At 43.9% G+C, this 24123-nt stretch overlaps 1 protein-coding gene across 4 annotated transcripts in view; it reads left to right on the top strand.

The window, feature by feature from the left end:
- The window catches only part of LOC306814823 (PH and SEC7 domain-containing protein 3-like), a 114897-nt gene that overhangs the window by 5235 nt on the left and 85539 nt on the right, over positions 1 to 24123 (top strand). For 2 of the 4 annotated variants that reach the window (XM_079331268.1, XM_079331267.1), the window contains exons 2-4: positions 7171 to 7279; positions 20013 to 21000; positions 22366 to 22746. In XM_079331268.1, the coding sequence (XP_079187394.1) occupies positions 7171 to 7279; positions 20013 to 21000; positions 22366 to 22746 (1478 nt within the window). Of the gene's footprint in view, positions 1 to 7170; positions 7280 to 16329; positions 16376 to 20012; positions 21001 to 22365; positions 22747 to 24123 lie in introns of those variants that run through there. The other 2 variants (XM_079331269.1, XM_079331270.1) reach the window with 2 other exon arrangements.

Raw genomic sequence — 24123 nt, 5'->3', positions numbered from 1 at the left:
AAAGGATGCTGTCTGTAAATTTTCAAGGGACAGCAGATGTTGGCTAGGGTTTTGGAAATAATTCAGTTGCTTAAAGATACAGAACTAACTTCTGGTGGGCTCATGAGGCATTTAGGTATATTCAAATTTTATCTTCCATAAAATAGAAATCCATGTGGAGCAGGCCTGTAGCCTGTCTAAACATTGTTCTGCCATCTGAGATGCCTAAAGAGGATGGAAGCACGCTACCTGCCGAAGAGAAGCAGTCTGTCAGTTTGCTAAATATACTGGAACAGATTGAACAAAAACAGTAAATGCAAGATGTCTACTACATGCATCACTGAATTCTCGGGATTAAAGATGCTGTCTTTGCACAGTTTTTCTTAAATCACACTCCCACCCCAATGCTCTTTGACATAACTCGGGAAAAATACTTGCACTGTGTTTATAGAAGTTTTGGGTGTTTTTCATTATCTCTGTGTGTTAAGTTGAAGAACATAACATAGGGAGGTGGTTCAGGCAGTGAGCTGAAGCCTTCTTCTCAGCGGGCTTCTTTTGATTCTTGCACATACCTTAGAAATAATGCATAGGTATCCAGAGGTCCCTACAGCATGCATCAAAAATCACTTACTTGGCAAATACGAAATGCTGAGTGACCTTTAATGGTAAAGTGTAATCATACAGCCTTTGAATTAATATGCTATTCACAGCCATGCAGTTACAGCTCAGACAGCGTCAGCTTTTGCATAATAAAAAGCATTTAATTCTGTATAACAGCTGACTGCTTCCTAAGAACTTCAACCAAACAACAAAGCAAAAATTTCTTTAAGGGGAGAAAAACTCAAGTGCAGGTCTAAAACAAGGTGACCAGACTGGAAAAAAATTTTACCTCCTTGACACTGCTGCTAAGGCATTAATTTGAGTTTTTTGTCACTGTTCCCAGGTTTTTTTCTAAGCGCAAATATTTTGCTTAATTTCTGAACTGAGCCTCTCTTTAGACACTGAACTTCTGTGAAGTCTGCCTTTGCACAGGGAGAGTGGCTTTGATGGTATCTGCACCCTTTCAGTTTTGCTCTCTCCAGTCTGACTGCTTCCTGTGAGGCTGCTCGTAGCAAACAGATCCTGTAGTGCTGGAAATAATGGCCTAGGAAGCCTGCAGTGCTTCTGGTGAATCCCTGGGGTAAGCTGTGGAAAAGATTGAGAGGAGCTGGCTGGATGGTACCAAGCCTGAGGTCTGTCCAGTCCATGGCAGTACTGAAGCCTGGTGAGACTCACTGCACTGGTTTGGATTCAAGGCTGCTTTAGCCCAGGAGCATGTCTGTGGTTGTGGAAGTCATCAGATGCCCAGGAACAGATCAGCTTAGAGATTCATGTGATTTCTATATTTTTTGGGATTTTATCCCTTGAGCTTTTCACCCTCCTCAGGCACCTCAGTATTTTGGTTGTCTGTGACATTGCTTTCCAAGGAAGTTGGTGGTTTTGACTATAAACGATGAGGAACCATGTCCTCTTTGGTAGGGTGCTGACTCCCAATACCTTCTTTTGCTGTCTTCTGCCTGTTGCATTAAAAAAAAAAAGGTGCTGAATTACTGATTGTTCTTTACTTTTTGCAGATCCCTTGTCACTGCAAGCACCTCTGCCACATCTCTCAGTTGCCTCGCTGCTGAAAAGTCTTGCATGACTCTCTCAAAAATCCCAACTTCTCTGCTGGAAGACAGCTATAGGCAGTGCTCTCACACAAGCCCATTCTTTGTTCCCCACCTCTGGCTTTCTGTACATCTCCCTGCAACTCCTGATAGTTGGGAATTAGTTTAAAACTCTGGCTGAGATTTCTTCTCTTTCAAAACCTTGGCTAGCATTAAGTTTTAGCCGCTCCAGCTGAGATTAAGCCATGCAAAGCCCCTGTTCTTTTGAATTTTAATCTATTTTACTAACACTTTTATTCAAGAATTGCAAACACGTGTATTAGTGTGGGGAGGTATGAGGAAAACACAAGAGTATGGTGTATGAGGTCACATGGAATTAAACACTAGGACCCTTGCTAGTGGTCTTACTGTGAGCACCCACACTCTTTTGTGATGTTGGTGCACTAGGTTTCACCAGTTAGCAAGTTTATTTTAGTGCCATCTTTCTGCATTTAATCCTGTTACTTAGGAAAGTGATTTAAGACAAGCTCAACAGGCATAGTCTTTTCAGAACAATTGGTATGACCTGTCAAAAGCAGTGAAGCTTGCTGAGCTCTTCGCCATGCAGAGATGATGTGACAGCAGAGGCAGAGCTCTCAATGCAGGATTCTGCAAAGACTCGTCCATGACATTGCAACTTGCTGGAGAAGGTTTTAAAATCTGTGGGAACCTTCTGTCCATCATTCTTGCTGAGAGCATAAACTAACTGTATCAGAGTATTTGATAGACTGCTGACAGGCAATTGAGTTTTTTGCTGCTAGAAATGTTGATGCAATGAGAATGGAGCAAGCACAGCCTGGGATTAGAAATGGTGCAGGTGTGGCTGTGAAGTTCTCCATAGCGGACTGTGATTTACAGGCATTCTTCAAGGCTTTTTTCTGCTTCTTGCAACACTGCAGCGTTTCCCCAGCAGCCTCATTGTAACCTCGGAAAGGCGCTGCCATGCGGGCGTTGTTGCCCGCTGTCAGGGAGCTACATCCAGCGGTGCTGTGGCTGAGGGGAAGGCAGGGAGCTCTGGGAAACAGGCCTGTGCACATGCGGAAGCTTGTGAAGCTGAGCTTCCTCTTTGTATGACTGAGCAGTGCAAACATGCCTGAGGATGCTTTCACCTCTCTGTTCCAGCTAAGAGTTCTTAATGAATGCTCCTTAGGTCCCTTCCTGCTGATGTTTCCCCTTAGCATGAGTGGTCTCTTGCTGTCCAGAATTTTGGCGGACTCTTTCTCCCTTGTGCTCATGCTTTGAGCACCCATCCTGTTCTGCTTTTTCTTAAGCACTTTTTTCCCAGGTCTCCTCCAGGAGTGAGTTTATCTTAATAGCATCTGTCCTCTCAAGAAGCCTGAAAAATTCCAGACTGGAATTTTCCATTTAATTATCTGCTCCTTTGAATACTTCCTCCTCATTAGATGTTTTCAAAGAAAATGTATGACCTTAAGTGTGAATGCTTCAGGAGGCATGGGTTCACACTGGTGCTGTGTGCTCAGACTGACCCAATCCTTGTCACAGCAGCTGTGGACAATGTTATCCCTGCCACTGAGACAAAGTCTAGCTCTCCTGTCAGCTCAGCTGAAAATAGTGGTGAGATAGCAAGAGTTTGATGTTCTTCATTTAAAGCTCTCTGATATGTAGGTATATATCCTGCTTTGAGACAAGTTAAGAGGAAATGTTCACCCCAAGACAGGATGAAAGGGAAAAAAGGCCCCAAGACAAAACCTGTTAGTACCAAAAAAAAGGTCCCAACCAGAACCTCAGTGAAAGTCAAAAAGGATGCTTTAGTGCTTTTCTTCTGTGGAAAAGGTGAAGCATTTTCTTCAGCTTTTTATGACTCACTATACCTATGTAAAAACCAGTAGGATTTTTGGAGGCTAGTTTGAGGGGAGCTTGAGATTTGAAATGAAATTCATCCAGAGAGAGAAACTGCTTCAGGAAAGGCAGCACCCAGCTCTTATCAGGAGCTAAAGATGCCTCTCAAGGGTGAATTGTGGGAGCAGTTTCTCCTTGCAGATACTGACCCTCTGCTCCACTTGCACATCCAGACTGCAGAGCAGAGGCAGTGTGCGTGCTTCCTGCTGGGCTGACTTATCTGTCCTTGAAGTAGCAGGAGCCCTGTGGTCTCAGCATCCTGCTGCTGTTCAGTTCAGTACTGAGTTCAGCACTGTTCAGCATTGTTCAGTTCAGCATCTTCATTCCTGTGCTACCCTGAAACCACCATGAACACCACGGGCTCATCCTAAAGAATCTCTCTGCTCCCTAAGCATGAAACAGAAAGCCAGCAAGGTGGGACCTCTGTTGACCCATGCCAATGCCTTGTGTGATGTCAATAGGAACTGGTCCAGTGTGTTGGCAGGAGGTCTGAGGGGTGAGGACTGCCAAGTGCAAACTAATGCAGCCTCATAAATGGTATCTAAAATTCACTGAGCGGCAAATGTAGCCTTCTAACTCCTGACCAAGAGTTATGACCTAGATAAGTGGGCTTGATCAAACATGGTCAAACAGGCAGAAGGCACTGCAAGAGTGATACACAAGTGGGTAGGAATTGCTGCCCCTCTGCCCAGAGCATCACTGGAGTGAAAAATAATATGTACATGGCTCATGAGAAGTATATGTACAGCTGGGCTGATTTAAGGGGATTGGTGCTCTAAACATCACCCTCTCCATCAGTGACAAAGATGACATGCATCAAAGGTGGAGGTTAAAGCCCTCTGAGGGAAGCAATTATGAAGTGAGCTGACCTGGATGCAGATTTCTTTGCCCTTGAGCTGAGACAGAAGGCTTAAGCAGGAGTTTTATATCCCTTTCAATCTTGCTCGTATTTAATCTTTGCTAATGCAGCTTGAAAGCACCATAAATGTTTCTCCAGCCCATTTGTGGGCTCCTGATTTCAGGGCATTTTGACTTCTTGGGTGAATGGTAGATTGAAAAAAAGAAAGGAGAGGCTCTTGTTGTTGTCTCTTGATTTGGACATTGGTAAAGCAATGGTCTTAAAAACTAGCTCTGACCTCACAGCATCCTCATTCTTTCCTGCCCTTGCATTCTTTTTTTAATATTTCTTGTTTGGATGAAGTATGATAAACTTATCCTTAATCTGGGTCTGGACTTTCTTTATACATCCTTCTAGTGCTCTGACAGCCTAAATATATGTTAAATACAGCTGTTCCCCTATATAAGCCAGTATCTGCAGTTCTCATCAGCAGTGTTGAACACTTCTGAAAATCAAGTTACCCCTTTCAGATGCAAAGACGTAAGATTTTGTAACCTCTGTTTAGGCCTCTAACTCTGATAAATTATGCTCTATACACTGAAACCCCATTAATTAGACAATTTACTTGTACCTGTTGCTGGATGATGCAAAGGATGCTGTAAGTTGGAGTTTTCTTCTTTGCTTTACAATAAGGTACAGGCAAATAGAGATTCTTGGAATGTGTGTTTGCTGGCAGGGATGCTCAGTGCAGCAGATGTCTGTGAAATCTCAAAGAGCGAGGGTGAGGGATGGAGAAGCTGTGTCCCAGAGGGGTATAGATCAGAAATTCCTTACTGCTCAGGAACAGGACTGTTCTGTTCATTTTATTTTCCATTTCATTTATCTGTCACTGGGATTTGGCACCAGATAGTTGTTAGCTATCCCATCCCTTCACATCCATCTGAGTAGGCTGAATTTTTGTCTGGCTCTGTAAGCTGCTCCTGTCTAAACTGTTGCAGACAAAGAGCCTTCTCCTGTATGCTCTGGATCCAGCTATTCCTTTTCTTGCCCTTCCCGCCTCCCTGCCAGTGAATGAATGAAGCCCTGTAAAGGTAGGAGAGACATGGGGGTTTCTTCCAAGCTCATTTTGTCACGCTTGTGATAGTTATCTTTGCGCTAGAAAGCCCTTTATCAGTTCCATCACATCTTTACCAAAGGGTTGGGTAGGCTGGTGCTTGCACATGCATCAATGTACTGGAAGTCCTTAGTGCTGAGTAGTTGGACTAGTGAATGGTAAATAGATTATAGTCCAAGACCCTGGTGTAAGATCTGCTGTTGATTAAGGCAGAGTGGTGTTAGACTACATCTTGCAGAACTGGCACAGTGCAGAAAGATAGGAGAAGAAATTGGTGTAAAAGGCCAGGAGAGCCTGGAGCAAAACAGTTCTAGAGCATGGGGCAGGATAGCTATTAATCAGTATCCTCATGGAAGAAAATGTAATTGTTGGACAGATGGCCTAGGAGGAATATATGGATTTGTGACTCCATCCCATCTCTGATTAATAGCCATGGCTATGTGTTCCTGTGAATTATGTGTCCCTGGTAGTTTGAATTTCTCTTTGTATCTGATGCTTATCCTAAGGTATTTGATAGAAATGCATAAAAGTTATTGTTGTCCTGGGGGACAGAATGTTCCACTTAGCTTTGATTTTTAAAGAGTGTTTTGTAAGCTAATGCTTTCTCCAATATAAACCATGCCATGGCTTGCTATGACACAACAATTGACTGCCTCATATAAATATAAAGTGTACTGAAGAATTTATAGAGTTAATGGTTTAGTTTATCTGTGACTTCAAGCAGAAGAATTACGGGCTCCGTCTTGCCCAGCTGGGAAGAAACTTACTGCTGACTCTCTAGGTAGTTTTTGCACAACAGTTTATTGCTGGTGTGTGCTTCATCTTAGAGATTTGTTTCCCTAGCTGTTCATAAAAGTATTTTGATCTTAGTCCTGTAGCCATTCTCTATTCTGAGAAACTGGACCTTTACTCTGTCAGTGTTTCTTACAAGAGGGGAGCAGTGGGAAGGTGCTGGTGGCACCAGGCCTGGGTTGAACGGGTTGTTCAATCCATCTGTCCATCCACCCCTCCAGGTGTTCCCCTGCTCACTGGGCTCACCACCCCGTATCCCCTTGATGCCTCCTAGCCAGATAAGCAGGTATGACTACTGTGGTATGGTTTTAAAACCATGTTGGGGTCTTGTCCTGGCATAGACAATGGTGGTCATGCATGGGCTGTCCAACAGGGACCATTAGACAGTACTCCTACATGTTTGCTTACCTTATCCTTCTTTCCTTTTTAAATCATCCTTGTTGTAGTCCTTGCTTCTCACTTTCTACCCCACTCTCTTTTCAAAGAAACAGCCTGCCCCATTTATGGTTTTCCCATGGGTCCCAGTTTTATGACATACATACTCAAATTTGCTATTTCTGATACTATTCCCTTGGTATTTTTAACCCTAACTCGTATTATTGAGATCCTTGGCCAGTGCTGCTGACATTTCAAGGGGTAAGCTGGCTAAAGAGTGGGTAAAGACTGGTTGGGGCTCTAACGTCTCTGTTAGATCTTTGTTGTTAATACTGAAATTTTTGGGTTCGATGACAGACAGGTGAGCTCTTCAAAAGTGCTCTGAGTTGGCCCATGTCTACTCTGCATGATCTTGGAGGTGACAGAGTGAAGTGAATACTTAAAAAATGCTGCCTGAAGGGATTTCATGTTCCTTCTGCTGTTTTTTTCACTAAAAGGTAGATAAGATTTGTTTGTTTTGACTCTAGGCAGAAGCACTTGTGCTGGATAATGACATATCAGCTCATGCCCAGAATGTTGCCAAGGCCAAATATGAATTTTTATTTGGCTTGGAAGAAGAGAAGCCTTCAGGAATGGGTAAGTGCTATTTATTACTCTTGTGTACAAAAAAAAGAAAGAAAATCTCTTAAGCCACTCAGGCAAGTTTTGCAGAAGCTGCTCCTTTAATGACCCTATGAGGGCTCACTCACTGTGCTGTTCTGCCAGTACCAGACCATAGGATCCTAGTGGTTTGGCCCCAGAAAATGACAGTGGTTGCCTGTCTTATACCCCACCTTTCTTTGTGGCTGATGTGAGCCTCCATGATGTGACAGCAGGGATTCGTGCTGGAGACGCTTTGGTGTAGGGAATCCATGCACTTCTCTGCAGTGGAGTGGTTCAGTCACAAGTTCTGCAGTTGCTCATGCTGAAACATGGCCATTTCTGCCTGGAGCTCCTTCCAGAAATGTGCTTCATGGTCTTTCTACAGGTAAAGATGGGTAAGATTTTAATTTAGATACTTGAGTCGGTACCTGAACTGCTCTGTCCTCTGTAGTCAGTAATTCCAGAAGTCCAGGTGCAATATCTAATGTTATGCTTGAGTATCTGTCTTGTTCCTGTTGTCGTCTTGTAAATACAGAGAATTTTCTACCTTTTAAGAGCCTAAGCTTAGAAGAAAATAAATGTAGTTATTGTAAGTATTCCTTTTGCCTCATAAAAATTATCAACAAGCTCTGCCCTCTTGGAAAGCATTTCCTTGGGCAGTTCTCTTTATACCTTGATCCTTTCTAATTGCAAACTTTCTGGAATGTCAGTTAATTAGAGAAGACTCCCTTCTTGCCAGAAAATGGCAGCACTTTGTTCAGAAACAAACTGTGTAAGCTCCTCAACTTCAGTAAGAAAAGGAAAAAAAGGGTATAATAGTAATAATAATAGTAATAGTAGTAATAATAATAATAAAAAGCACAACTTGATTTTCTCCCTGGGTTTTATGAAGTTTGGTCATCCACTTGGGAAATCCTAATTGCAAAGTTGAAAAAATCCAAACTTCCAAAAATAGAAAAAAAACCTCAAAAAAACCCAAACCAAAAGGACCTCATGCAGGAATTTTAAAAACTCTTTCAAATTGCCACAAAATGTGTATCACTTTATTGCATGAATCATGATGACCTCATTTCTTGCTTGAAAAGACACAGTGTGAGAGCACTGTCAGCAGGCATTGGTGCAAATCCAGAGATTGGTATTAAATAAAGTATGCTGTGTCTAATAAATCCAAGTGAATCTATTGTCATTACCAGCCAAAACAGTTAACAAATATGATGGGCATTCTGAGCTAAGTACTCAACTCTAAAATAAAAGGTGGCAAAGAGTAAACCAGATATATGGGCTTATGTGCCTAATTCTCTGTATTTTTCCTGTGCTGCCTCTTGCCTTGTCTCTGGATCTCCTCCTGTTCCTTTATTAATGAGAAACTACAATTAGGGGCTAACAATTAGCAAAATGGGAGTGATTTCAAGGGACCCTCATAGGAGGGTTTGTGAATATTTAACGGTGATTAACGTACATTTGTGAATTGTACCCAAAAACTGGGTGACACTTTACCTACTCACACTGGCCTCATGCTCTCACAGACAAATGCACCTTCCTCCTCCTCCTTCTCTTCCAAGTTGTTTGACCACCCTGGATAAATGAGAGTGGTTCTGCCCCTTCTAGTTTTTTCTTCATGTGAGCAGGTTTTAACTGCTTATTAATGGACATGAATGAGAACAGGGTGACTGAGGGGACAGCAGTACAAACTCAGGGTTTTTTTTGCATCAAATCATGTTTTTGGTTTTTTTTTTAATTTTATATATGCCAAATACGTCGTAACATATGCTTTTGGGGGAAGCAGCTGTGCTTGAAAGTCTTTTTGTTCTTCTTTGTGTTAGATATGAAGGGAGAAAACACCAACAAAAATCAAAATAAACATGCTACTTTCTGAAGTTTCCTTTAAAAGAAAGAAGACATGCTTTTTAGGGGTCAAAGTATGAAATATTTCAAGCAAATGAGTGACAAAGGCAGGGCCAGGAGAAATGTTGGTGTTTAAACTTGATCAAGAAAACAACTTGTCACTGTGGGCAGTTAGGCTGAACTTTAATTTATCTAACCTAAAGCAGTTGACCCGTGCCTCAGAAACGGAACATAGCATGTGAGCTGCTGAATGGCTTAATTACTACTGTGTTCTGGTTTATCCTTCCCCTTTAGGCCACAGCCACATTACTGTAGCCCTGCTGATGCTGCTGAGGATATACATGTCTTGACTGAATACTAAAACCCTTGCATCAGACAAGCCAATTCACAAGGAACAAAAATTGGGGCGACTGTGGCAAACATTCTTGTTTACCCAGGTGGGACATGGCAGCTTTTCTTAATAAACTCCTGTGCTGATTTTTACCTTATGGGTTGAAGCTGCTGATCATTTTTAGAGAGGGGGGAAAATAAAAAGTTAGATGGTTTTAGAAGAGCTGTTTCATCAGTAATATTCAAATGCTAATAAAGCTGTCACATATAAAACATTTTCTCTCCTTTGCTGTCTTCATTCTGTTTTTTTTCTGGTATATTTGTGAGCACTGATGCCCTAGTGTGCTCTTGTCTTTAATGCATGATGCCTCTTGTAGGGTCCTCTCCTCTTTTGTCTGTTGTCCATCCTCCTGCCCTGGATGCACTACTTGGAGCAGAAGCAGGTCCAAGCCCCTGGAACCCTAGTGCTGTGGAAGGGTTAAAGACCACACATCTCCCTGTAGAGCCCTCCCACTGGGGCAGCGGGGAAGATGCTCCACACTTGTCCACGTGGCCCTGCACAGCCTGGCCACCTTCCTTGGCGAAATCCCAGCCTTCTGCCTTCCAGCAAAAGAAAATGTTTTTTAGAAACTGAATTTAGCTGGGTTGGACAAGACCTCTTCTCAGACTCACTGACATAAAAGGCTGCTTGTTGTATGTGGAAACATACATTCCTCTTCTGGAAACTGCTGTGGAAACAGTGATCTCTATTGAGCAGATTTTTCTTCAGGCTTGGCTGTGCTACAGGCCTGATTTTTATGACTTTGCCGTTACTACATTTAAATACCAAAAAGAAAAAAGTCACGGCCATGTGACTTACTCCTAAAAGTGCTTCCTTGGGGAAAAAAGTGAGGGATACTACAAAATAATTCCTTAAATAAACATGAAGGCCAAATACCCCATAATGCCTGTTATATGAGAAAATAAATCCAAGATGGGTGTTAGGAAGAAAATAACTTCTTAGGATTAATAAACAGTCTTTTCTCTGATGCTTGTGAGAGAAGAAAGCTTTCATCCCTCCTGTGTACCAGAGGTTTAATCTCATCCTTCACAAAAAGGCCCTGTACAAATACTGCCTGTGTTGCTATGCAAATCTGGTCTTTCCCAACAGCTGCTAGAAGAAGCTTGGTTTTGAATTGCTGGTGAAACAAATAGCATTTTGGAAAGCCTGTCAGTTGCTGTTTTGTGTTCAGTGAGGTGTCATGAGGGAACTGAGCTCATTTAACATCTTGGTTCTGCCAAAAGAGATGGTCCCAGACACACACTGCCACGAATTGTCTCATGCTAGTTCTTGTGCTCATCTGTTTGCTTAGCAAGCTCAAGCCAGCAAAAACTGAGTAACAACCCCCCTGCCCCCCCCCCCCCCCCAAATAATGCCAAAAGAACAATTCTTAGAAAGGGCTTGTTTTCTCCTGGCAATGTGTGCTGAGTTACCTTTGCAAGGGGTCAAACTGCCAGGTTTAACATGCGAAAGGAAATCAAACACATACTTTGACCCATGCAACATACTCGTTCCTGAACTGCAATCATATAAATGATTGCAAGAGCAAAAGAAGAACACAATGGCTGCTATTTTGTAAAAGTAAAGCCTTTTCAGGGTTCTATGCTGCTGATGTAAACAGCTTTAAGAAAGTTATCTCTGCATCTTTGTGTAAAAATGAACATCACTGACATACTAGGTTGTCCTAAATTGTCTGCCTTGCTTGTTTGCTCTGCTATTTCAAGGCACGCATGTCCAGCTCTGCTGCATTTTCCTCCCATTTCATGGAAGTGGCACCTTCTTGATCTTCACTGCAGGAACTGCCCTTAGACCACAGGCATTCATGGCTTTGTTCTCATGATAGCCTAGACTGCTGACTGTAGTCTTGGCCAATGCTCCAGACCCGTTGTTTTCCATTTTGAGGCACCACCCTCTGCCATATTTTTGTCTCTTGTTCTTTCCATCTCCAGGCAGTCCTGAAAGTCTGGGCTTCCTGGTCTGGTATCTTCTCTGCAGCTCTGCTTTCCTTAAAAGTGCAAGACTGCATTTTCTAAGGGTTGGAGGACTGCCTGATTTTCACATTAATTTTGCTTAATTACGGTGAAGGACTGGTGCATCAGATGTCCTACAGTGTTTACCAGAAGCACACACAAGGCTGGAATACAGAATGCTCAGAGCTGGGTACCCCTCCCACCCATAATTAAAATTCCATCATCCTGTTGTGCATACTTGACTTTATCAGCTTATGGTTGTTGTTGTTTCTAGTGTCCTACTGCATTTTCTGACATACGGAAGACCTGCAGGAATTTTTGAATCATAATGTGTAATCAATAGTTTTTTCATAAATATCCCCAGTGTTTGGCATTGCTGATTGGCAATGATGTGAAAAGAAGGTTAATTTTTTAAATTCAAGTCTCCAGAGACAATGTAATAGAAGGTACTTTTCCAGTCAAGTTTGTGCACTATAGGAAGTGATTACCTCCTCAGCACCAGCTGTTTGAGGGCTCCTTTTTCACTCCAGTATGGAGTAAACCAAGTAATTTTGGATCCTCTGAAAAGCAGCAAGCTCTTACAGTTCTGTGAGAGGAGAATTGTGCATATGGAAAATAAATGCTGGTGCAGGTTTAATTGTGCTCTGCATCTTGGCTGCAGAGGTAGAGAGGTGGAGCTGTCTTGCTATTTCCCTTGAATTTCTGAATCCCGCTTCCTGGGGCTGGGAGAAGCTGAGACATGCCCTGGAGCTGTCAGGTGTGGTGTGATGGATATCTGGGTTTCCAGTCCAGGGAAGAGGAAAACCAAAGGGGGAACAAGGCATTATGCTACGGCCCTTTCTCCACAGGAGGAAATTGTATGTCTTGTGACCTCCACTTGAAAGCTGGATAGTTCAAGTTATCATAACCTACAGCTGTAGGGAGGAGATTACCACATCCTCAACTTTCTAAACAACAGAGTTGTTTGAAGGCCAAGGGTTTAGTACAAATAATCGTTAAAACATGGGTTGTTTGTTTTTTGTTTTTTAAAGGTGCAGAATTAAGCACTCAGAAGTTAGGAAATGCCAGAGTTAAGGCAGTTAATGTCTACTTGTCTGTGCTCTGTTGGCCAAAGCTGAGAGCCATACTGATGTGAACACACAAATATTTGGGGACCTGGTGATGCTGGCAGTCTGTCAGTGTCTGGCCGCCTCAGATGTTCTGAGCACACATGGCACAGGCTGAATTTGGCTGAAGCTGGCAGGACTCAGCAGTCCTGGAGGCAACATCCCCTTCCATCAGGCAGACAGAAAATGGGGCATCCAGCTCAGTGGGCACAATAGGAGAGGATCATTTAGCTGGCTTGGCTTCTTGTAGGCAGGCACAATGGGACACAGCTGCATTTTTTACCTGTCTTCATGAACTCCACTCCTCGGCCTCAACCCCATCATCTGATGAGATCAGCAGCACTCCAACACAAACACTCTGCTGTGCTGTAGCCTTGCTTTATTTCTGAAGCTTTCTGAAGGGAGTGATGCATGTTAACTTGCTGTTGATATGTCACAGAGAAGACATTTAAATAAAATTATGTGGGTAGATGCCGTTCTGGCCTGGTATTGGACTGAATAAGTGTAACACAGAGTACAGCTTGTATTTTTCCTGTTCACAGTTCACTGCTTTAACAAGTACCTTAGATCTGCCTTAGATCCCTGTGTTGTTTATTTAACTCTGTCCAGCTTCCTCAGGAAGGGAGTCTCATACGCTATGAGACCCTGCTGCAAAGTTACTATGCAGTGTCCAACTGCACCTTTAGCAACAAACACTTGGAGCCTGGGAGATGCACATGTGCCTCCCTGTCCTATTTTAGCTGGGTGCATAATTGAGATCCGTCTCCTAGGGTGCTTTAAGAATTGCCTAACGAGACTACTCTTGGCTTGGTTAATTGATCCCAAACACTGAAATGTAGTAAAGGATGTCCTTTTCTACAGATGTGCCTGGTTTCTGGATCTACAAAAATCCAGAGTTTCTGAGATCTGTGCTTAGACGTGAGGGATTTTAAAAGCCATTTTACCTTGCTCAAAGCAACTTTCCAAGGGTTTTGAGAGGATTCTTTAAAAATACAGTGTTTTAAATATATAACATTCATTACAGGTGAATTTAGAGAGGCTGTAAAGTCTTTGTAGATGCTGAAAGTGTCAAAGCAGCTGTGAGTTGTCACTGCATCAGAAGTTTGTTCTTCAGGTGAAGGCTCTTAAGGAGCTTTTAAAGTTATTCTTGCTAATTACTATGTGTATCTATACTTAGAAAATCACCTGTTAGTCACTTCATTTATAAATCATAGCAGCAGAAAAATAGAAAATTTCAGATTATTTTTGGATCTGTTGTTTACATTTTCGATTTCAGACTTCTCCAAATAAGTCTTAAAGCAAAACTTGAGAGTCTCACAGCCATATCATTCCAGAGTGTGAGATTTCAAAGAAGAAAAGTGCATTAAATAATTCTAAGACCCACTTGCACTTTTATGTCAGGATAAGGAATACAGATACTCCCTTTGTATTCCCTCCTGTTCCTGCTCATGCTAACAGATGTTCCACTCTACCATTTTGCTTTCCAGGGTAATGACTCTTGGGACTGAGCTATCTCAATGACCATCTGTGGCCCATACAGCAATTTGTAGTGGATAATCCCTCACACTAAATCCTCTCAGTGCGTACTGCATGTTAGTTTTGGACTTTGTCCTGTTTTGAGCTTGCTGTAGGCCTTTGAGTGACTGCAGCAAGGTGCCATCCTTCTTGCAACCAGGGGAAAGGTACAGGGCTCTTTGGAGGACTCTTAATTCAGTGCAGTTTGGTTTATGCAAGTTGTCCCAAGCCATTTTTGCCACTGGGAATTAGTTAAAATCTTGAGGCGGGAAATATGCAACCAAGTCACAGCATTGCTTGCATAAAACTTTCAATCAGAAATAGGGTTAGAACTTGTGCAGTTGTTAAAAAAATCTACACATTCTCTCAAAGAGACAAAAAGTGACTCATGTGTTTTGCATGCTTTCTAAATGGTCATTGCTTTCTAAATGCACAGAATTTGCATTCTTATCCTAGTGGCTTTTCTCACTCTGTTTTCCAAACCAATGAAAACTCAGCATCATCACACAACCAGACTCCAGCACTGGGACTTGCTAACAGAGAGATTTGTGACAGATCTACTTAGCATGGGCATGGTTGTCCTATGGCAGACTGATGTTTCATCTAGCACAGCCTCTGGTAGCCCAAAACCGCCAGAATTTAGGGAACTATGCAAGAGCAGTGCTGAGTAGTACCTTTTTGAGAATCTCTTCCAGTGTGCAGCGAGCTGTGGGTGTACAATTTCCTGAGCAACACACTGTCCCTGCATGCTTGCGTGGGGATTATCTTTTTCCCTTGAACAAATTAGTGTAATTTCTGGGTAACCCTGAGCCACTGTCTGTCACACCATTGTCTGGCTGTTATAGTATGGTGACTGCAGAGAGCACGCAGGCTTTGCATGCTGTTGGGCTCTGTGCCAAACCTCTCAGTGACCACACCAGGGAGTCCCTCTCATTGTCTGTTTTTGGGGTGAGTGATCTCAGCCAAGACAGTAAATTTTTGTGCAAGGGCCCTGCCATACCTCTGTTCCCCTCTACCTTCCCTGCATGTTTGCTAAGGCACAGAGGCATTTCACCAGGATTTATTTCGAGGCAGCTCTCCCCAACTTCTTCCCTCAGTTTCCCTCTCACTTTCACTCAGCTTCCCCATTTCCACCAGCTTGTTGTTTTTACATAATGCTGCTGTAACTTTTGACGGGATGAAGACCTGGCTTCACTTCTCCTTTTTAGAGCAAGCAAACTGTCCAAAAGCCTGGAGTGTCTGCAAGCTGCAGAAAATCCTGCCCCCAGTCTGGTGTGGATGTTTGCAGTCCAGTTACAAAAGCTGCATGTTTGTGTTATGTTAATCCCCTGGCTTTGGCTACGCTGGCCAGGCAGGACCTATCGCAGCATGGAGAATGACATCATTTGGAAAAAGGGCTGCTGCACAAGGCTGCCAGAGGCTGTGCAACATCCCTCCCCTTTTATAGAGGATGGCCGCTCCATCTCAGCAGGAGCAGGCTGCTTTATCAATTTGAATTGTTTTAGTGACCATAGAAATTGTAACATGATGCAGTGCAAGACAAGGAAATGCGTGTAACCCTCCTCTTTGGCAGGCTGCAGTAGTGATATGATATCATAAATTCTGTGATTTGTTCATTAAACTGTCACCTAGAGATATGTTTCATCTTAATATATACATTGTTTTTTACTTGCCTTAATCTGCCTTTTACGAATAGTGACAAGAAATACCAGGAAAGTGTAACTGATATGATGCTGCATGCAAGCTCGCTCACCCACGTGCTACTTGTGATCGGCACAAGGAGCTGCAGAGACATAAAATGCAGGATGGCTGGGCTGCTTAATGAATGCTTCCAGCTCACTAATGCAGAAATGCCATAAAGCATCCTACATTCTAAGACCAGCACATGACTCTCAGCATCGCCATTCTGCCCAGTTCTCCCCTTACGGATGCAGTTACAAAAACGGCAGCTAAGTACAGACGTATCCCTGGCATGCCGTCAGGCAGCCTTGCTGGAGGAAATTTTTTTTTCCCCCTGCAAGCTGCCAAGGTGGACTCCTTAGCTCCTGCGATAGACTGAATGAGACTGCAGTTCCCCCATCAGTTTCATAATACTCAGAAAGCATCCATTTACATCATTGTGTGCAGTGCAGGGCAGCAGCTGCCAGGAAATTTGAAACTATTTTGATTCCAGTTGACTAGAACAGCAGCAATTGAATTAGCTGGTATCGCTATAGATAAACTGATGATCTGTGCATTTTATTTCTTTGACCAATGGGTAACTGCTGGAGCTACAGTAACCTCTGTGAGTAAGGAGACTGTTCAAGCAAATATATCTAATTTCTTGAGCTATATTATATATATATATATATACTGTATAGAGAGAGACACTCACACCATTCTTTTTTAAAAATGTACCTGTAAACAAAATGTCTGTCTATGCTTTTAACTTGTGTTTTGCTTCCTAGAATTTCCTTTTATTATGCTGTAGACAAGTTTGCTTGACATGGAATGGTTATTTACCTATGAAATATCATATCTATGCCTGATTTAAGTCATTAATTCTTTCAACGTCTAGTCATCAGAAAGGCTGCCAAATGCTCTTAGGTTATATTTGCCCAGTCTCAGTTTTCTAGTCACTCACCCCCTTTCTATTTTAGCTTTTTCCCTATCCATTTCTTTCTTTTTTTCCTTTCTTTTTATTTTTTTATTAATTTGTTTAAAGAAGCCACCTTCAATGCAAAGTAGAAATTTGTGTTACCTGAAAGTGTGTGTCCTTTGTTTGTTTGGTGATGGGTATTTTTTTTCCCTGCGCATCTTCAGTGCAGTCCTTAAATTTTGTTGTTGTCTTTCTAGCCTTGTTTGTAATGCAGTCATATTGGGGGATGGGGTTGGACAGGATATGCCAGTAGCTGCAGCAAGACATGATGCTGTGGTGGTGGATGGGAATAAGGGAGGAGTTTCCCTTAAAGAGCTCAAGCTCCCCTAAGCTCTTGTACCTGAAATAGCTCTCTGAGGAAAGGGAAAGGCTTTGCAGTTTTGGGAGAGAGGGTTGTGGTTTACCTCACAAAACAGAGACCTTGGCAGTCATGTGCATGGTGGTACCTAACATAATGGCAACAGAACACTGCTTTGATGTCATATATGATTTTTTTCGGTCAGACAGAGAATTAGGCAATATTGCTGCATGAAGACAAGAATCCCACTGACTTGTGCTCGTATACAGCAGCAGTGGCGGCAGCAGGAGCAGTCTGTCCAGTGGAGGGCTGCTGATACCTCACTTTAGGAAAGGCCTTGCCTCTCTACTGTGATAGTGCTGCTCTCTTGCCCAGGTGGAGCACAGTTTGCAGGCGTGGCAGAGGGGAGTGCGTGTAAGCTCTCTCCCTCCCCTCGGACATCTCTCTGTGCCTGCATGTGTGGGTATGTGCTCTGTATCTGTACCTCTTCTGGAGTCTGATGGGCTTGGCAGAGTATGAAGTTAAGGAGGAGAAGTAAATCAGAAACTTGGATTTCTTTCCACTGTCAGCACTGGCTGTCGGTGGCAGATGGGGATGCACAGCAGAGCATTTAGCATTCACCCTGAGAAATAAGGCCCCTCTGTTTCCCTCATGTTGGTTCAGAAGCTAAGATAGCAATTAGCAGAGACGAGCGTGGCCCCTTGGCAGGATCTGTGTGCAGTGCCTTGTTAGGGCTTGGCCTCCGGAGCACATTGGCTGCCTCCCAGCCCCACAGGAGGCCGGGGCTGATGCTCTAGGCTTCCTTCCAACAAGGCGGGATGTGTGGGTTGGAGTGAGGCACGGGGGGTCCCAGCTCTTGGGGCACTATGAATTGCCTTTCTTCACACAGTGCAGCCAGAGAGTGTGGCTGGGCAGTGGCCTGGTCAGATGTTGTCCCACAGTGCTGAGGGCACACACTGAGCATTGCTGTGGGTGGGTGCGTTCTCCAAGAATGGTTTATGTTAGCATCTATAGTGACAGGCTCCCTATCAGTCCTCTCCTAAGAAATCCGACTTCTAAGACCATGCTGAGAGAGCAGCAGGCACTAGAGCTTCTGCATCAGAGAAGACTAGGGTTGCAGAATGAGAAGGCAGCTTGGGGTTGCTTGCTTGGGGTTGTTGTGGTGCAGGTGTAGGGACCCTGTACCACAGAGCATCACAATCACATGTGAGTCTGTCCTGGTGGAGGTGTACCACAGTGACAAGGTAGTGCTTGTGCCTTGAAAAGGATAGGCTTGATGGAGATGTGCAGAAGCACTGTGTGGTTGAGTTGTGTGCAAATGGAACTGTTTGTCTGCTGCTTCAGATGCTTAGGAAGAGCACTGTGGGTGCACCCATACCCGTGTGTTGGAAGCCTTGCCATGAAGATGGGCTGGTGATGCAATTGTGGACAGGGCATCTGTGTCCTTACAGCTCCCTGGGATCTTGCAGCAGAGAAAAGGTCCCTGCTTTGTCCAGTCACTGTCCTGAACAGCAACCAAGCCATCTGGTTAAAACTGAAGTTTTATTATATGGTGATTAAGCCAATGGCATGGACATGTTTGGAGAACCTACTGGGGAAGATTCTGAGGCTTGGCAGGGTCCAAGACTGTCACTTTGATCCTACACCACGCCCAGTGTGTGGTATTTACCCTGTGGCTAGATAGACTGGGATATACTGGCAGGTGTGAACTTCTGCTTACTTTAAAATCTACTGGCACGTAGGTAGCCATATTATTGTGGTTCTGAACTTGTGTTAGATTGTCCTCTCTTTCACCTTGAACTCAGCCTGTCATTAACCTCAGCTGCATGGCTTCCGCCTCAGACACAGACTGTGGCCAGCCTGCTTGGAGCTGAGGTGGGAATCAGTTTGCAATGCAGCACCTAGAGATGCATCTTGGAACTAAGCCATTCAAATGCAAGTTAATGTCTGGTTTTGGTGCTGTCACTCCTGATGCTTTTCAGAGAAGGTGTTTGGGTCTGGCTACCCTGCGGTATGGTTTGAAACACTTTCATACTCTAGGCTGAGGGATAAATCCAGCTGTTAATTGTTGGGGTTTTTTTTGTTGTTTTTTGGGGTTTTTTCACCCCCCCTGAAGCTCAGTTGCTCCTTGGGCTGTGGTATAAGGTGGCCAATTATCTGTCATTATGTGATCCCTGAGGTCCCTCGGGACAGATGGTTCTCTGTTACCTCACAACAATGGGAGCCACTGGTGCTTGGCACTTGGAAAATGGGACCACCCACTTTTGCTCCTGCTTTGTTTACATCAGCTGGAAAAACAGCACAAGGAAGGGAGGGATAGCAAGGTTTTTCTGCAGCAGTGTGTTTGCTGCAGTAGAAAATATGAATTACTTGGTAGGCATCCATCACTGCAACATGACCTTCAGCTACCCGAGTTGTTAAAGGAAGAGGGTAGTGCTGGCAGAAGGTTGAATTGCTCATTAATTGCTTTGTAATTTAGCTAATTAGTTTTGTCAAGGCTGTAGAACATAAGGGGTGTGGCTGATGTCTTCCCAGTGTTTCATCTTCACAATTGCAAATTACCTAAAAACATAAAACCATCTTGTGTGGGGTCTTCTTAAAGTAAAACTATCATGTGTGGTGCATGCTGTGGATGGATGTCAGATATTTGAATCTCTGCTTTCTTAGGCCCATGCACCTGGCCTGCGGCCTCAGACTGTTCATGTGCTACTGGAACCTTTTCTGAAGTGCAGCAGACATTTCTGGCATTCCTTCCTCTGTAGTGCACACTCCCAAAGTAGGGCTGCCCAAAAACTCCTAGGTGAAAGGACCAGCTCTGGATAACTGCAGTGTGAGAGCATGCAGAAATGAGTTAAACTGAACAGTATTTCCCCTGCAGGGGAGTGCGTTGTCACTCCGTTAGGAGTGGGCTGGAAAGGGAGATCAGGCTTTTCGCTTTGTGCACGCAAAAGATAAATCCAGGGTCTCTTTCCTTTCTCCTTGCAGGTAGTGGCCGTGGAAGCAGCAGTTTGCCTCCTCAGACCATCATCAATGAATTTCCAGAGTACGGCAGCGTAGAGTCAAGCAGCCGGGCGGCGGGGCCCGTCACGCGCAGCCCCGAGGGCCGCGCCAGGCCTGATGCAGGCGCCGCCCCTCGCACCCCAGAGGAGGGCTTGCAACCTGCAGGTAATCTGCCAGAGATTATGAAGATCTCTGGGCGGCTAGAAGCAACAAAGGTGAAGGAAAGAGCAAATACTTCTCTCGATTCAGAGACGCAAATGGAAAAAAAGAGTATTACTGGCAGCCAAAATGTGCAGGCAGCCAGAGATCCAGTTCCAGCAGGCCAAGAAAAACTCTCAGACATGCTTCTTCCATCTGAACGAACAGCTGAGGAAAAAAAGCATTTGATCATGGAGAAGGATCTGGCTTCAATATGGGTTGAAGAAAAGCAGTCCAAATCCTCACAAGTTAAAAGTAATAAAGCAGAGGAGGTCCACACAGCTCAGAAACCAAGCTGTCACAAACCATCTGTGACAAACCTGGAAGCAGTCAGCAGAGAGGAGAAGGGGACAGGTTCTGAGGAGTTTTCAGAGTACAGTCAAGGCAAAATGCAAACAGGTCCTGAGAGAAGGCTTGCTAAAGAGGCAGCTGTGAGTAAACACGTAGAATTTCAAGGTGTGGAGATCTTATGGCTGCAAAAAGCTGAGGAACAGAAAAGAAAGAAGCACTCACTGCTGGACTCTGTGTCTGTGGAGAGGAAGGCATTCCCCAAAACATCCAGCCACCCTGTGTCACCAGTGGTCTCCCCAGCCTTGGTTTCTTTGCCAGACAGTGCATGGAGTGAGGTCTGTGAAGACCCAAGGCTGGGACCTGCTGCCTCTGGAGCCACTCCTCTAGAACTGCTCAATGAAAATGGGAAGGATGAAGTTTCTGTGAAGGACAGGAAGAACTGTAGTGAAGAGGAGATGGCTGTGCTTGCAAGAGGCCAGGGCAGGTGAGTTGGTGCTAAGAGGGGAGCAGGGGTCAGACGTGTGACTTGTGCCTATCTGCTTAGGAGCTAATGAGAAGCAGCAAATACTTGTCTGCTGCCTGTAGCGTGATGTTTACAGTAGTGGTTCATAGCTGGTGGTGGGCTAGTTCCTGAAGTTGGTTCTGAAGCCATACCATCTTACTGAAGTTTGCAGTCCATCTCAGGTTTTGAAATGTAAAGATCAGAATTCTTGCTGTTTTTGCACAGTGATGTCAGTGTGATGAAGCATCTGAAGCAGCAGTAGTTGGGATCTGGACATGTCATGTAATTAAATAAAGTCAGCATGCACCTAAATGGATTTTTTGGTTTCATTCAGTTTGTGCAAAAACAGTGTGAGAACCTCTGAAAGGTTGGATAATATTTTATCCAGGGCCATGTAGATCATAGGAGGAGAAATGTTACAATATGTGCTTTCTGTATTATCTATCTATCTATCTATCTATCTATCTATCTATCTATCTATCTATCTATCTATCTTTATATCATTTTAGCAGTACATATTGCAAGAATGATGTTCTGGTTTGCATCCTGATTTGCTTGCTTTTCTTTCCTAATGCACATTTCTGACAAAACCAAGGGTTCTGCTGGTGCGCTCTGAGCAGACCATGCCCACTTTGGCCTGGAGAGGTGTTTGCTGCTGAGACAATGAGTTATCTATATCCCACCACTGCACCTCTGGATCTGCGGGGTAGTGCATGGAATTATTTGGGCTGGATAACCCAACCACTGGCATGTTGAGAAGCCCCACAATATTTGGTGCAGCTGAGAAGAAAACTCTTAAGGGGGATGGTACACCTTTCCTTCCAGCTGCAAGCAGGCTTAGTCTTCTCCCTTCAAATCTGGTTCCCCAGGGTCCATATTTTTAATTGCTTATCTTTCCTTTTGCGTTTTGGAGTGATTTCCTTCAGCTTTTTGCTGAAGACCCCAGTTAAAGGACTGCAGACATAGCAAATTATCTTCAGGGGCAGAGGCTCCATCTGGATACACATCTCCTCCAACATGTGCAGCCTCTGGCATGGCACTGGTGCTAGGACATATCTTACACATTGTGCTTTTCTCATAAGCAGCTGACGTTATCTGTTAGACAATATTAGGCTGTCTCCCAGCCCTCTTCTTTTACCCAGAAAATTGTTTCTTTCTATGCCCCTGGAGAAGGAGAGGGTGCCAGTCATAAAGAGAGGTAGTGCAAGAAGAAGCCAGCATTTTACCTGCAGTGCTCTCTCTTGCATAAAGCTGCATTGACCTTTCTGCTCAGAAAGGTGAGAAGGGTTGCCCAAAGTCTAAACCTTGCCCCCAAGATGAAATGAGCTGTTTCTGGTTAATTTTCAGGACGGTGGAGGAGGGGGAAGCTGCCACAGGAGGATATGAAGATTTCCTTGGGCAGAGGCACTCTGACGTCTCCACTGATCTGTACAGCTCACAGTTTGAAAACATCCTAGACAATGCATCTTTGTACTACAGTGCAGAATCGCTGGAGACATTGTACTCGGAGCCCGATAGCTACTTCAGCTTTGAGATGCCACTCACTCCCATGATCCAGCAGCGCATGAAGGAGGGTGGACAGTTTTTAGATAGGACATCAGCCTTGGGGCAGACAAGTGTCCCCGACAGGGAAGTGAAGGGATGTGGTGAAGGCATCGCCAATGGCTTAAGGGATGCAAGTGAAACACTCTTCAAAGGAGATGTCACAGAAGTCTCTCGTCTGGAAAGGTAAAAGCAGTGGGTGAGCTTTCTGTGTATTTGCTGATTTTCCCCCAATCTCTGCAGTGTACTGTCACAGAAGGTAATTTTGCGTCTTAACACTTCAGATTTTCTACAGAGAATAATTTCCAGGGTGACTGCAGGAGAGAAATGAGCCATCCAAAACTGCCATTCATAAGAAGAATGCAAATTTACATTATGAAGATTTAGTAGGCAATGCTGATGTATTGATAAAAGTCTGTCTGGAATTCTCACTTCTCTGGGACCTGTCTTTGAAGGAGTTAGTTATTGGTTACAAATTAATCTTGCTTAGCTCTAGTTCCTACCTAATTTATTGGCAGCCACTTTTGGGTACACAAATGAGTTGTCCAAATGCAGTTTTTGATCTAAAGATGTGTCTCTGGGCACAGTGTTTCCTCTCTTGAGGCCAGTGGGAGTTTAGAACCTTACTTCTGCTGGGATTTTGCTCCCACCACATTCACAGGTTAGCTGCTTCTTTTGTCTGTGCACTTACTGAAAGAGGAGCGAGGTGTAACACTTCAAAATTGTTAATAATTTCCGTTTAGGTAAAAGGGAAGGTGAGAAAACCTATTAAAAGAAAGAGTCATGTGAGAAGCAAAAACTAGGCTCAATGGTCAGAAAATACAGTACAATTGTGGAGAACCACTCTATGTGCAAACCTTTCTTATAGTGTGCTGTCAAAGAGTGGGGACAGTGAAAGGCATCCACAGACAAAGTGGGAGGTTGAGTTAAAAGCAGAGTGGTGAGGGTGCAACTCACCTGCCAAGTGGTGAAGGACCTTGTGAGTTACAGAGATGCCTCTGGTCTTTATCCTCCAGGGACAGGATGTTATCTAAGACTCCTTGGACTATTCCCTTAGATGGGACTAGTCTAGTTTGAGTTTTCCTGAGAGTAAGGGTGGGAGATCTTTTGTCTGTTTTATTTCTTTTCTGCTAAAGTCAAAGAAGTGCTTTGAGCAGAAGTAGTTTTGCTAACTTTTTAGGTTAAGGTACAGTTTGCTCTTAAAACAACAGGCAGAAGGACTTCAGAGTTTAAAATATTTTCCCCTCAATCATACAGTAAAAGAGATGTGTATGCATCGTGCCTGCCAATAGGCAGTAACCTGTATGGACCCAGAAACTGAGGCCAGTCCCAGGATTTGCAGCTCCTTTCTTCCAGTGAAACCAAAGACTGACATAAAACTGGACAGGGGAGAACAAGCAGCACATTTAGATCCTGATTCTGTTACCCTGGAGTTGCAGCGTCTAGTATCTAAAAGATACTGTCAAGTAAGGCCCACATTGGCTCATCAAGACAAAAATTACCACAAAGACAATGTGTGCTTAGATGAGTCATATCAGGTGCCCGCCTAATGTGGATTTCACT

The sequence above is a fragment of the Erithacus rubecula genome, assembly GCF_903797595.1.
Source record: "Erithacus rubecula genome assembly, contig: SUPER_Z_unloc_2, whole genome shotgun sequence".
Lineage (NCBI taxonomy): Eukaryota > Metazoa > Chordata > Aves > Passeriformes > Muscicapidae > Erithacus > Erithacus rubecula.
The sequence above is the reverse complement of the archived record's forward strand: the minus strand, read 5'-3'. Positions and strand labels throughout refer to the sequence as shown.